Here is a 15,078-nt window from a genome sequence, read left to right on the forward strand (position 1 = left end):
TTTCTGTCTCTATACAGTAATAAATAAAAAAATTTTTTAAATATTTTTTAAAAAAAGAGAGAAAGTTGAGTAAGTCAGGGTATTTTCACCCAGGCTTGTTCTAGGTTGAATTAAGTGTAGTTTTCCACTAAAACATGATGTTCTCCTTCTAGATGCCAGAGAAATCATACCTCTCTTTCTCCCTCCTTTAGACCTAGGACAGTAAGACCTTAGCTGCCTCTTAAGCCCTAGTTTACTTGAATTACCCTGCAGTTCCCCTCTTTCTATTATGCATAGACCCTTTGCAACTAAATACTCCTTGAATTAACCTCTACCAGGTACCATCTGCTTGCTGTTGATACTTATAGTATCTCACAACTTACTTTCTCATCTCTTACAGGTCTGTTAAAGTGGCACCTTTCTGTACAGCAAACCATAACAAAGGGACTTTTCAAAGTTAACCCAATTAACAAATAATGTGATGATAATATTAACTATCGATTGTCTTTTTGAACCCTAAGACAGCAGGAACCTCACATCTTTACTATAGAGCCCCTACTTCCCCCAGTCCTGGAACCCTTGGATAGGGCCCATTTTCCCGTATGCATCTCCCAATCCAAACCAAATAATATTGCATCCGCCGATCACAACCTAACCAACGCGACGATTGCCACCTCAACATGCTTCACCTCAGACTGTATCCAGAGACTTCACGTGTGGAATGACAACTCTTCAACTTCATTACTCGGGTGAGACCTTTCCTTTTATAGTACACTCTAATTTCATCTCAGGTAGTTCACTATCTAACAAAGTCCCATAATCTAGATATACACCAGTTTCTATGAGAGAGAGTTTATGTGCACACGTATCCATAAACTACTGCAAAATATATACCTGAAAGCAGAAGTACACTAGAGTTTGCAGTGAGTACCTCCCTCACACTTTCTCTCCACTATTCCAAGCTTGGGATCCATGATTGCTCAACAATTTGTTTGGCTTCATATGTTAACTCTCTTTTCAATCACCAGGTTCCAGATGCCACCAGGATGCTGGCTAGGCTTCCCTGGATTGAAGACCCCACCAATGTGTCCTGGAGCTCAGCTTCCCCAGAGACACACCTTACTAGGGAAAGAGAGAGGCAGACTGGGAGTATGGACCGACCAGTCAACGCCCATGTTCAGCGGGGAAGCAATTACAGAAGCCAGACATTCTACCTTCTGCAACCCTCAACGACCCTGAGTCCATGCTCCCAGAGGGATAGAGAATGGGAAAGCTACCATGGGAGGGGGTGGGTTATGGGGATTGGGTGGTGGGAATTGTGTGGAGTTGTACCCCTCCTACCTTATGTTTTTGTTCACTAATCCTTTCTTAAATAAAAAATTAAAAAAAATAATAAAGTGGCACCTTTAAGGGGGACTTTAACTATCACATATGGCAGCCTTCTGTCTACCCTGTCTTATTAGCATTTATTGTCATATAGTTGTTTTTTTATGGTCTGTTACCCACAGATAGAGTTGCATATATTTTATTACAAATATTTTCCAGGTCTTTTAATTTACAGGGATTACAAAGCAATAAAGCTGGATAATTCAACCAAGAAAACATAAACATACTCACCACCAACTCTATATAGTCAAAAACTCTGTTATGATTCTGTAATATTTTCTGGTAGTTAGGTTTTGTATTAAGAACTTCCCTCTGGGAAGACCCAAGATATATCATAGGTTCTATTTCAACTTCAGTAATTTTGCTTTCAGCTGATGCTCTATAATCAAAACAAAAAGGGTAAGGAAGATAGCATAATGGTTATGCAAAGAAACTCTCATGCCCGAGACTCCAAAATCCTAGGTTCAAACACCCCACCCCCATTAGCCAGAGAAAAGCAATGCTCTGGTAAAAATAAAATAAATAAATACAATAAAAAATAAAACAAGAGAAAAAAATTTTTTGCCAGGCAACAGCATTGTTATTATTATTATTATTAAAGAGTTTATTTATTAATGAGAAAGATAGGAGGAGGTAGGGGAGAGAGAGAACCAGGTATCATTCTGGCACATGTGCTAACGAAGACTGAGCTCAGGACCTCATGCTCGAGAGCCTAATTTTTTTTGTTTGTTTTTGAAATATTTGTTTATTCCCTTTTGTTGCTCGAGAGTCTAATGTTTTTTTGTTTTTGAAATATTAATTTATTCCCTTTTGTTGCCCTTGTTTTACTGTTTTGTGCCACACGCGCTTAACTCACTGCGCTACCGCGCAACTCACGAGAGTCTAATGTTTTATCTATTGCACCACCTCCTGGACCACCATTTAATTTTATTTTAGCAGAGCATTGCTCTGGTCTGGTTTATGGTGGTGCTGGGGAGAGTGTACATACAGCTTTATACTTATACCCTGAGTGACTCAGAATAAGATGATAAAAAAAATTGGGGATCAATCGGTGGCACACCCATTTGAGTGGACATATTACCATGCATAGGACCTGGGTTCAAGTTCCATACTCCCCACTTGCAGGGGGAAAGCTTCACAAGTGGTGAAGCAGTGCTGCAGTTCTCTCTCTCTCTCTTCTACTTCCCTGTCAATGATCATCCTTGAGGCCCCTGGGTTTGATTCCTGCGCCAAATAAAAGTAACACAGATAGCACATAGCATTGAGGGAACTATATGGATGGTAGGGCAGTGATTTGATACTATCCCATATCACTTCCAAATATATAAGAAAGGAAAAAAAAAAAAAAGGGCCACCAGAAGCAGTGGATTTGTAGTGCCAACAAGGAGCCCCAATGACTGGAGGCAAAAATAAAAAATATTTTTTTTAAGAAAGACTTGATTGTGGGGAGCCATGTGGTAGCACGCTTGGCTGAATACACATATTACAATGCTCAGGGACCTAGGTTCAAGCCCCTAGTCACCACCTTCAAGGGGGAAGCTCTTCCACAAGCAGTGAAGTAAGTCAACCTCTCTGTCTCCCCTTCCTTCTCCATTTCTGTCTCTATCCAAAATAAATAAAATTTAAATATATGTATATATTTAGATTTTTAAATTATCTTTATTTATTAATTGGATAGAGACAGCCAGAAATCAAGAGGGAAGGGGGAGACAGAAAGGGAGAGTGAGAGAGAGACACCTGCAGCCCTGTTTCATCACTTGCAAAGCTTTCCCCCTGCAGTATGGACTGGGGGCTTTAACCTGCGTCCTTGCGCATTGTAACGTGCACTCAACCAGGTGCGCCACCATCCAGCCCCTAAAATATTTTTAAAAGGAAAAGAAAAAAAACAAAACATGATTGTCATCAAAGGAAAAGACAAGGGTCATTTAATAGTGCAAGTGTGGTTAAAGTATATACACACTGAGGTGGGAAGTACACACCGGGGAAGAGGCACCCCCACGATAGCCCGGCAAGATAACGCTTCACAGGGTAGAAACAGTTTTCATCTTTCCAGTTGGAGATCTAACCTGGACGTTATCTCTTCAGCCTCCTTCTGGTAGTGCAGCAACAGTTGATCCCAAGTCTCAGATTCTGAAGAAAACCTACAGAATAAAAAATAATAAAGAAAGAAGGAAAGTTTTGAGTTTATTTTATTTTATTAAATTTTATTTATTTGTTTATTTATTCCCCTTTTGTTGCCCTTGTTGTTTTATTGTTGTAGTTATTATCGATGTCGTTGTTATTGGATAGGACAGAGAGAAATGGAGAGAGGAGGGGAAGACAGAGAAGAGGAGAGAAAGACAGACACCTGCAGACCTGCTTCACCGCCTGTGAAGTGATTCCCCTGCAGGTGGGGAGCTGGGGGCTTAAACCTGGATCCTTTTGCCAGTCCTTGAGTTTGGCGCCACCTGCGCTTAACCCGCTGCGCTACCGCCCGACTCCCTTGAGTTTATTTTTTTAAAGATATGTTTATTTATTTACTTGACAGAGACAGGGAGAAATTGACAGGGAAGGAGGAGATGGGGGGGGAGAGAGAGACAGAGAGAGAGATAACTGCAGCACTGCTTCACCACTTGTGAAGCTTTCCTCCTGCAAGCTGGGAGTACAGAACTTGAACCCAGGTCCTATGCATGGTAATATGCCCACTCAACTAGGTGTGCCACCAACAGATCTCAATTTTTTTTATCATCTTATTCTGAGTCACTCACTCAGGGCATGAGTATATAGCTGTACACTCTCTCTAACACCACCATAAACCAGACCAGAGCAATGCTCTGCTAAAATAAAATTAAATGGTGGTCTGGGAGGTGGTGCAATGGATACAACATTAGACTCTTGAGCATGAGGTCTTGAGTTCAATCTTCATTAGCACATGTGCCAGAGTGATGTCTGGTTCTCTCTCTCCCTTTCCCCCACCTCCTCCTATCTTTCTTGTTAATAAATAAAATCTTTAAAATAATAACAACACTGTGACCTGGCCAAAAAAAAAAAAGAATAGGGAACCTTTAGGAATTGTGTGGTGGGAATTGTACCCGTTATCCACAATCTTGTCCATCATTATTAAATCACTAGTAAAAAAAACTTTAAATGCTACATAAAATAAAATAAAATGTATACACATGTTTTAAACTGTGACTAAAAAGGTCACTGGGGGGGCAGGCAGTAGTGGAGATGGTTAAGCATACATGGCACAAAGCGCAAGGATTGGCATAAGGATCCCAGTCTGAGCCCCCAGCTCCCCACCTGCAGGGGAGTCACTTCACCAGCAGTGAAGCAGGTCTGTAGGTGTCTGTCTTTCTCTCCTCCTCTGTCTTCCCCTCCTCTCTCCATTTCTCTCTGTCCTATTCAACAATAATAACTACAACAACAATAAAACAACAAAGGCAGTAAAAGGAAAAATAAATAATAAGTTTTAAAAATTAAAATAATAAAAAGAAAGGTCACTGAAGCCCCACCTGCAGGGGGAAAGCTTTGCAAGTGGTGAAGCAGTATTACAGGTGTCTCTCTCCTTCTCTATCACCCCCTTCCCTCTTGATTTCTCACTATCTCTAGTGAGAAATTTATCTATCCAATAAATAAAGATAATTAAAAAAAAATTTAGGGGCCAGGTGGTGGTGCACCTGATTAAGCGCTCACATTACAGTGCACAGGACTCAGGTTCAAGCCCCTGGCTGCAGGTGTCTCACTGTCTCTCTCCCTCTCTATCTCCTCCTCCCCTTTCAATTTCTCTGTCTATCCAATAATTAAAAAAAATTTTTTAAAGGTCACTGAAGGATTAGAAAACATGACTAATTAAAAGGATATTAATTTAATCACATCAAACACAAGTTCTTGGGAGTCAGGCGGTAGCTAATGGGTTAAGTGCACGTGGCTTGAAGCTCAAGGACACCAAGGATCCCAGTTGCAGCCACCCCAGCTCCCCACCTGCAGGGGGAGTCACATTGCTTCACAGGCAATGAAGCAGGTCTACAAGCATCATTCCCCCTCTCTGTCTTACCCATCTCTCTCCGTTTCTCTCCATCCTATCTAGTGACAACAACATCAATAACAACAATAATATGTACAAAAACAATGAAAAACAACAAGGGCAACAACAAAAAAACACACAAGTTCTTGAAATCAAATCAGTATCCTAACTGCCTGGATTCCACACATAGCATAAACAAATAAAAAATAAATAAATATATTTTAAACAGCACAAAAATTTTTAGTAGGCAGTTTTCTTTCTTTTTTCAACTGGAGGATTAATGTTTTACAGTCAACAGTAAATACAGTAGTTTTTACATGCATAACATTTCTCAGTTTTCCACATACCAACACAACCCCCAGAAGGGCCTCTGCCACTGTGTCCATCCACCCCATCCCCTCGTCTCACCACCAGGGTTATTGCTAAGACTCAGTGATGGCACTATGAATCCACCATTCCCAGGACTATTATTTCTTTTCTTTTTTTCCCTTTTTCATTCTATTTCATTGGATAGAACAGAAGGAAAAAAATTGTGAGGGGGAAAGGAAGCCAGAGAAAGAGAGACAACTGCAAACCTGCTTCACCACTCATGAAGCTTCCTCCCTACAAGTGGAGGCTTGAACTCAGATCCATGTGCATAGTAACACGTGAACTTAACTTGGTACGCTACCACACCACCTGCCCTGTTGGCATATGTCACAGAAATTAAAAATAATAGTGATTTAAGGAGTCGAGCAGTAGCTCAGCAGGTTAAGCACATGTGACACAAAGCAACGACCAGGGTAAGGTTACCGGTTCGAGCCCCCAGCTCCCCACCTGCAGGGGAGTCGATTCATAAGTGGTGAAGCAGGCCTGCAGGTGTCTATCTTTCTCTCTTCTCTCTGTCTTCCCCTCCTCTCTCCATTTCTCTCTGTTCTATCCAACAACAATGATATCAATAACTACAACAATAAAAATATTAACAAGGGATTAAGCGCATGTGGCGCAAAGTGCGAGGACTGGCGTAAGGATCCCGGTTTGAACCCCCAGCTCCCCACCTGCAGGGGAGTCGCTTCACAGGCGGTGAAGCAGGTTTGTCCCCCCTCTGTCTCCCTCCTCTCTCCATTTCTCTCTGTCCTATCCAACAACGATGACATCAAGAAACAACAATAACAACTACAACAATAAAAGAACAAGGGCAAGAAAAGGGAAAATAAATAAATATTAAAAATTAAAAAAATAAGGGAAACAAAAGGGAATAAATAAAAAATAAAATAAAATAATAGTGATTTATTTTTATTATGATAGAGAGAGAAGGGGGGGAGGAGAGAGACAGCTGCAACCTGCTCCAGTGCTTGTCAAGTGCCCCCTCCCCACCCCTCAATCCTCTCCAAATGGGGAGCAGAGGCTCAAACCAGGTCCTCCAGCTTGATAACTTGTGTGCTTTACCAGTTGCACCTGGATCCTGAAGAGGATGCTTATTACATTTTCAGGTTTAATTACCCTCAGATGAATTTATATTTTCCTTTTTTAAATATTTACTTATTCCCTTTTGCTCCCCTTGTTTTACTGTTGTAGCTATTATTGTTGTTGTCACTGATGTCACGTCGTTGGATAGGACAGAGAGAAATGGAGAGAGGAGGGGAAGACAGAGGGGGAAAGAAAGATAGACACTTGCAGACCTGCTTCACCGCCTATGAAGCGACTCCCCTGCAGGTGGGGAGTGGGGGGCTCGAACCGGAATCCTTATGCCGGTCCTTGTCCTTTGCGCCACGTGCACTTAACCCATTGCACGACTCCCTATATTTTCCTTTTTTTAACCAGAGCACTGGCTTCAAGTGGTAAGGGGATTGAACCTGGGCTTTTGGAGACTCAGGCAGGAAAGCCTTTCTGCACAACTGTTATGCTATAATTCCCACCTTACATTTTTCCGATAAGATATACTTACATACTCATTTTCACTTACTTTGTTATATATTCTTTCATTTCAGTCACTGATTTCTCCAGAGATAAATCTGATATTTTTCTGAAATAAAAATCACCAAAAATCCTTTTTTATACCATTATGCTATTTACCCCCATCCAATAAAAATCTTTTAAGGATTTGCACTTTTTTTTTTTTTTTTTTTAGAGGGCAGGGGTGGCAGTGAGGGCAATCAAATTTGAGGTCTTATACTTACAAAGAACTACATTAAATTAAAATAAAATAGACCCAAGAGGTGGCACATTGGCTAAAATGCTGGACATTCAAATGTAAGGCCTAGAGTTCAATTCGCAGCATCATATTGAAGTAATATGTAAAAGTTAATTGCAAGTATCTGTAGTACCTGGTTTTTAGGACATCTGTAAATTCCAAGTGAAATCCCCCTCCATCCTCTGGTATTTGTATGGCCCTAAGAGCTTTAAACCTTTTACTACCTCTGCCCATCTCCTGGTGCTCCCATACTCAACTGTGCAACTGTAATCATTAGCCAACCTTTCTTTGAATACTTATTTCTTTTTAAGATTTTATTTATTTATTCATAAAGAATGACAGATGGAGGAAGAACTAGCTAGCATGTGCTGCCAGGAATTGAACTTGGGACCTAATGCTTGAGAGTCCAATACTTTATGCACTGTGCCACCATGCAGAGCACTCTTTACGCACTGTAAAAGAAACTGCTGAAACTCAGGGGCCAAAACTTGTAGTATGAGCTAGCTCTGGGTCAGCACCAATAAACTGTTTTCTGCACCTTAGGTGCTGTGGCTTTTGTTCACTGATTCCCTGTTTACAATATGTGCCAGAGTGATGCTCTGGTTCTCTTTCTCCTCCTCCTCTCTATCCCTCTCATTAACACAAATCTTAAAGCAAAACAAAAATACTGCATGTAGCACAGTGGCTAGAGAGCTGGAATTAAAAAAACATGTCCCCAAGTTCACTTTCTTCTTTTTTAAACCTATAGAGACTCAGAGAAATTGATAGGGGAGGGGGAGACAGACACCTGCAGCCCTGCTTCATCACTCATGAAGCTTTTCCCCTGCAGGGAGGGATCAAGGGCTTGAACCTGGGTCCTTGTTCACTTACAAGTACACTTAGCCAGGTGCACCACCACCTAGCCCCCACCCCACACGACCTCCGAGTTCAATTTCTAGCAGTGCATGTGCTAGAGTGACTCTGATTCTCTTTTCCCTCCTCTCTGTAATTAATAAATTCTCTAGAAAATACTGCATATGTTAAGAGTGATGCTTTGATCTCTCTCACTCATAAATTAAATTTAAAAAATTAAGGTTGGGGAGCTAGCACAGAGATAGTGCATCAGTCTCATGCCTGAGGCCCAAAGATCCCTAATTCAATCTCTGGTATCAGTATAAAACCAGTCAGTTCTATGGTCCCCCAGCCCTACCCCATCACATAAACTTTTCTCTTTAAAATATCCCAGAAACTGGGCAGTTAAGATATTATAATGGTTATGCAGACTCTCATGCCTGAGGCTCTGAGGTCTCAGGTTCAATCTCCTGCACTATCATAAACTGAGCTGAGCAATGCTCTGGTATAAAAAAGAAAAAAAAATCTTAAAAAAAGAAAATATTCCAGGTGGGGGAAGATAGCAAAATGGTTATGCAAACAGACTCTCTTGCCTGAGTCTCCAAAGTCCCAGGTTAATCCCCCATACCACCATAAACCAGAGCTGAGCAGTGCTCTGGTGTTTCTATCTGTGTCTCTCTCAAAAATAAAATAAATAGGGAGTCAGGTGGTAGCGCAGTGGGTTGAGTGCATGTGGCCCAAAGCACAAGGACCAGATCCGGTTCCAGCCCCCAGTTCCCCACCGGCATGGGAGTCCCTTAACAGGCAGTGAAGTAGGTCTGCAGGTGTCTTTCTCTCCCCCTCCTCTCTCCATTTCTCTCTGTACTATCCAACGACGACAACAACAATAATAACTACAACAATAAAAAACATGGACAACAAAAAGGGAATAAATACATATTTAAAAAAATTATGAGGGAGTCAGGTGGTAGCGCAGCGGGTTAAGTGCAGGTGGCACAAAGCACAAGGACCAAGGACCTGCCTAAGGATCCCAGTTCGGGCCCCTGGCTCCCCATCTTCAGGGGAGTCTCTTCACAAGTGGTGAAGCAGGTCTGCAGGTGTCTAACTTTCTCTCCCCTTCTCTGTCTTCCCCTCCTCTCTCCATTTCTCTCTGTCCTATCCAACAACGACGACATCAATAGCAACAATAACTACAACAATAAAACAAGGGCAACAAAAGGAAATAAATGAAATATTAAAAAAATAAAATCTTTAAAAAAAATTTAAAAAACACAATAATAATGGGAGTCGGGCGGTAGCACAGCAGGTTAAGCGCACGTGGCGCAAAATACATGAACCTGCATAAGGATCCCGGTTCGGCCCCGGCTCCCCACCTGCAAGGGAGAGACTTCACAGGCGGTGAAGCAAGTCTGCAGGTATCTTTCTCTCCCCCTCTCTGTCTTCCCCATCTCTCTCGATTTCTCTGTCCTATCCAACAACAACGACATCAATAACAACAACAATAATAACTACAACAACAATAAAAAACAAGGGCAACAAAAGGGAAAATATTAAAAAAAACAATAATAAATACAACAATAAAACAAAAAGGGCAACAAAGGGAAATAAATATTTTTTTAAATAGACGTATGTAGAAGTACACAAAAACAAATGTCTTTTGAGTAAATGAAATTATAATAACAAAATTATTAATTACTTAATTGAATTTAGAATAGAACTTCTTACTTACTCTTTTGAATCTTCAAAACATTTTTGTAGTGTTCCATTACTTTCCATTGTGTCTACAAAATGTTTTAACTCTTCAGAAAGAGAAGATGCTGCAGAGAATAACATTGCATGTTATAATATAGAAAGAATGGGGGGTGAAGGGGCTGGGTAGGTGCATACTGATTAAGTACACGTGCTACCATGAGAAAGGACCTGGGGGTGGGGGTGAAGGGTACATAGTATAATAGTTACGTAAACACTCTCATGCTTGAGGCTCCAAAGTCCCAGCACCACCATAAGCCAGAGCCGAACAGTGCTCTGGTTTAAAAAAAAAAAAAAAAAAAAAGAAAGAAGAAGAAGGGAGGGGCGGGTGGTAGCGCAGCGGGTTAAACAAAAGTTGCGCAAAGCGCAAGGACCTGCGTAAGGATCCCGGTTTGAGCCCCCGGCTCCCCACCTCCAGGGGCGTCGCTTCACAAGCGGTGAAGCAGGTCTGCAGGTGTCTGTCTTTCTCTCCCCCTGTCTTCCCCTCCTTTCTCCATTTCTCTCTGTCCTATCAACAAGGAACGACATCAACAGTAACAATAATAACCACAACAAGGCTACAACAAAGGCAACAAAAGGGGACAAAAAATGGCCTCCAGGAACAGTGGATTCATGGTGCAGGCACTGAGCCCCAGCAATAAGCCTGGAGGCAAAAAAAAAAAAAAAGGACCTGGGTTCAAGCACCCAATCCCCACCTGCAGGGGAAAAGCTTCACAACTAGTGAAGCAGTGTTATAAGCGGCTCTCTTGCCCTCTCTAATCTTCTAATCTCCTTCCCTTTCAATCTATGTCTTATTAAAAAAAAATTAATTAATTAAATTAGGTTAGGTTAATTAGGTTGCAAAATTTAACAGTTAATAACCTTTAGGTTATGCAAAGAGAAATTATTTTGATGCCTGAGGCTCGAAGGTCCCAGGTTCAATTTCCTGAATCACCTTAAGCCAGAGTTGAAAGTGCTCTTGTTATAAGTAAATACGTAAATACGTAGACCATAAATTTTCACAGTGAGCTCCTAACAAAAATAAAGTCTACTTGGGCCTGGGAGACAACACAGTGGTTTATGAACACATACTCATGCCTGACCTCAGGTTCAGAGGCCCTAGTTTTTCTTTCTTTCTTTTAAAGATTTATTTATTAATGAGAAAGATAGGAGGAAAGAGAAAGAACCAGATATCACTCTAGCAACATGTGCTGCTGGGGATCAAACTCAGGACCTCACGCTTGAGAGTCCAAAGCCTTATCACTGTTCCACCTCCCGGACCACGAGGCCCTAGTTTTGATCCATGGCACCACCATAAGTCAGAGCTGAAGGGCACTCTGGTAAAAAGAGAACACAATAAAACAGAACAAAAACAAAAAAACAAAACAAAAAACCTCTGTCAACAGATGTAAGAAAAACAAACTGGTGACCTGCAAGTTAGCATAGTGGGGAAAAGGGCCTGATTTGCCAGCATGTGGTTCCAAATTCATGCCATAGTATAGCCAGAGTAATGCTGTGGTTCTCTTCAATAAGTAAATTTTTAAAAAGAGAGAATAAATTGTTACATTCTTTTTGGAAAGCACTGTGGTAACTTGTTTTTTAAAATAAGAATATATTTATTTATTTGTGGGAAAGAAGGGAGAGAGGGACAGAGGGACAGAGAGAGAGAGAGAGAGAGAAAGAGAACCAGACAGCCCTCTGGTACATGTGCTGCCAGGGATTGAACTCAGGACCTTGTGGTTGAGGATCCAAGGCTTTATCCACTGCGCCATCATCTAGAGCATTCTTTTTTCCCCCCTCTCTCTGAATATTTAATTAATTTATGTTAGGTAGAGACAGAGAGAAATTGAGATGAAAGGGGGAGGTAGAGAGACACAAGCAGCTTCACCACCTGTAGTGATGGGGGCTTGAACCTAGATTCTTGTGCACTGTAACATGTGTACTTAGTCAGTTACGCCAATGCACAGTCCTTGATAATTCTTAAAATTTCTTTTGACAAAGTTAATTCAAGTTTTCAAAATTCATCTTATTTTTATTTGCATTGTGCCAAAATGTTTGCATATAACAGTCACTCATAGCCCATTCATTGTATAGCAAGAGATTAAAAACAATCCTAAAAGTCTGTCAATGAAAAAAACTAGATAAATCAAATATGGTGCATTTATAATTTAGATTATCATATGACTGTTAAAATGTCAAGAGAGCTCTGTGTATGACACTAGTTAAATTGAAAAAGAAAAGGGTAGTGGGAGTACAAGATCACTTAGCAGTAGACTACATTCCTTATTGTATGCAAGGCTTCTGGTTTAAACCCTGACATCACATGGGAGCAGCATTTGGTAATAAAGGAAGTTTATATATAGCAGAATGGTACTGACTATTTTGTTTGTTTGTTTTGCTTTCTTCTTAGGATGTATTTGTTAACAAGACAGAAGGAAAGAGAACCAGAGCACCTGAACCACCTCCTGGACCACAGTGCTATGATGCCATTCTCTTTCTCACTGCCACTCTCAACCTCACTCCCTCTATCTGTATCTAAAATATAAAGGAGAGGGGGGCAATGGTGCACCCAGCTAAGCACACACATTACCATGGGCAACGACCCAGGTTTGAGCCCACAGTCCCTACCTGCAGGGGGATGCTTTGTGAGCAATGGTGCAGAACTACAGGTGTCTCTCCCTATGTCTCCCTTCCCTCTCAATTTCTATCTGTCCTATCTAATAAAAATGAGAGAGGGGAAAAAAGGAGAAAAATCGCTACCAGGAGTAAGAGCATTGGATTTGTCATGAGGTACTGAGTCCCAGAGATAACCTTGGTTACAATAAAAATAATAACAATTAGGGAGTCGGGTGGTAGCGCAGCGAGTTAAGCGCACATGGCGCGTAGCCCAAGGACTGACATAAGGATCCCGGTTTGAGCCCCCGGCTCCCCACCTGCAGGAAAATCACTTCACAGGCGGTGAAGCAGGTCTGCAGGTGTCTATCTTTCTCTCCCGTCTTCCCCTCCTCTCTCCATGTCTCTCTGTCCTATGCAACAACAATGACAGCAATAACAACAACTACAGCAACAATAAAAAGAAAACACGGGCAACAAAAGGGAAAATAAATAAAATTTAAAAAATAATAATAACAATAACAATTAAATTAAAAGAACAAAATCATCAGCCCAGAAGTGGTGGAATCATGCATGCATGAGGGTCTTGTACCATACATAACAAAATATAAAACTGTGTATCTTGGGTATTTATCCGCAGGCACTCAAACACTAATGAGAAGGGACATATGTACCTCTATGTTCATAGCTGCATTACTCAAAATAGCCAAAGAATAGAAGCAGCCTAAATGCCCATCAACAGATGGCTGACGAAAGATGTTACAGAATATATATTCCATGGAATACTACTCTGCAATCAAAAAGATGACACTGTCTGCTGGGACAAAATGGATGGAACTGTTGGTGATTATGCTTAGCGAAATAAGTAAAGAGATGTAAGACAACTGACAATTATGTGATAGTTCCAACTATGTGGAATCTAGAGGTATGATATATATGAACTTGCCCCCTCCCCTCCAAAAAAGAAGCAAACAAACTGTAAGACTTATGAGAACTATGGTGGTTATCTCTGGGAGTTGGGAGGGTGGGGAATTTTGGTGGAAGATGTGGTGTGGAAGTATGTTGTAACCTTACAATCTTGTAACAAACTACTACTAAAAAAAAAAAAAAAACTCTTTAAAGAAAAAAAAGAAGGGGCTTGGTCAAGGTGGTGCAGGAGGAAAGCTTCATGAGTGGTGAAGCAGTATTGCAGGTGTCTCTCTGTTTCTCTCCCCCTGTATGACCCCCTCTCCTCTCGATTTCCGGCTGTGTCTATCCAATAAATAAAGATTATTCAAAAAAAATTTTAAAGAAAAAAGAAAAAGAAGGGAGTCGGGCAGTAGCGTAGCGGATCAGCCTAAGGATCCCAGTTTGAGCCCCCGGCTCCCCACCTGCAGGGGAGTCGCTTCATAGGCAGTGAAGCAGGTCTGCAGGTGTCTATCTTTCTCTCCCCCTTTCTGTCTTCCCCTCCTCTTTCCATTTCTCTCTGTCCTATCTAACAATGACAACATCAGTAACAATAACTAGCACCACAACAACAATAACAAAAAAACACAACAAAGGCAACAAAAGGGAAAATAAATAAATATTTTTAAAAACTTAAAAAAAAAAAAAAAGAGAAAAAAAAAAAAAAAGAACATATGCCCAGGTTTTAAGCCAAAAAAATAATTTAGAAAATATCATTTGAGGGGGCCGGGCAGTGGCGTACCTGGTTAAGCGCATAAATAATACTAAGGGCATCTGGGTTTGAGTCCCTGGTTCCCCACCTGCTGAGCAGACAATTCACAAGAGATGAAGCAGGTCTGCAGCGCAGGTGCCTTTCTGTCTCTTTTCCTCTTTATCTCCCCCATCTTCTCTCAAATTTTCTGTCCTATTCATGCTGGCACTAAGTTCCAGCAATAAACCTGGGGGCAAAGAAAGAAAGAAAAATATTCAATTTTTTAAATATTCATTTTTGGTGGGCCGGGTGTTAATGCACTGGGTTAAGAGCACATAATAAGAAGTGCAAAGATCTGTGCAAGGATCCCAGTTTGAGCCCACAGCTCCCCACCTGCAGAGGGGTTGCTTCACAAGAGGTGAAGCAGGTCTGCAGGTATCTATCTTTCTCTTGCCTTGTCTATCTTCTCCTCTCTCAATTTCTCTCTGTCCCATCCTATTAAAACAAAAAGAAAGAAAGAAAAAATCGCTTCCAGGAGCAGTAGATTCATAGGGATGACACTGAGCCTCAGCAATAACCCTGGAGGCAAAAAAAAAAAAAAAAAGAATGTATGTATGTATTTGTGGATAAAGACAGAGAGAAGTTGAGGTGAGGGTGAAAGACAGAGATGGGAAGAGAAGGGGCTGGGTAGTAGCGCAGCGGGTTAAGCGCACATAGCACAAAGAG

The 15,078-nt window shown here is 41.2% G+C and overlaps 1 protein-coding gene across 2 annotated transcripts in view; it reads right to left on the reverse strand.

The window, feature by feature from the left end:
- DSN1 (DSN1 component of MIS12 kinetochore complex) overlaps positions 1 to 15,078 on the reverse strand; it is a 32,085-nt gene that overhangs the window by 2,748 nt on the left and 14,259 nt on the right. For both annotated transcript variants that reach the window (XM_007518469.3, XM_060189450.1), the window contains exons 6-9: positions 10,105 to 10,192; positions 7,317 to 7,376; positions 3,432 to 3,506; positions 1,597 to 1,744 (exon numbers count right to left, since the gene is read on the reverse strand). In XM_007518469.3, coding sequence (XP_007518531.3) covers positions 1,597 to 1,744; positions 3,432 to 3,506; positions 7,317 to 7,376; positions 10,105 to 10,192 — 371 coding nt within the window. The remainder of the gene's footprint in view (positions 1 to 1,596; positions 1,745 to 3,431; positions 3,507 to 7,316; positions 7,377 to 10,104; positions 10,193 to 15,078) is intronic.

The sequence above is a fragment of the Erinaceus europaeus genome, chromosome 1 (assembly GCF_950295315.1).
Source record: "Erinaceus europaeus chromosome 1, mEriEur2.1, whole genome shotgun sequence".
Taxonomy (NCBI): Eukaryota; Metazoa; Chordata; class Mammalia; order Eulipotyphla; family Erinaceidae; genus Erinaceus; species Erinaceus europaeus.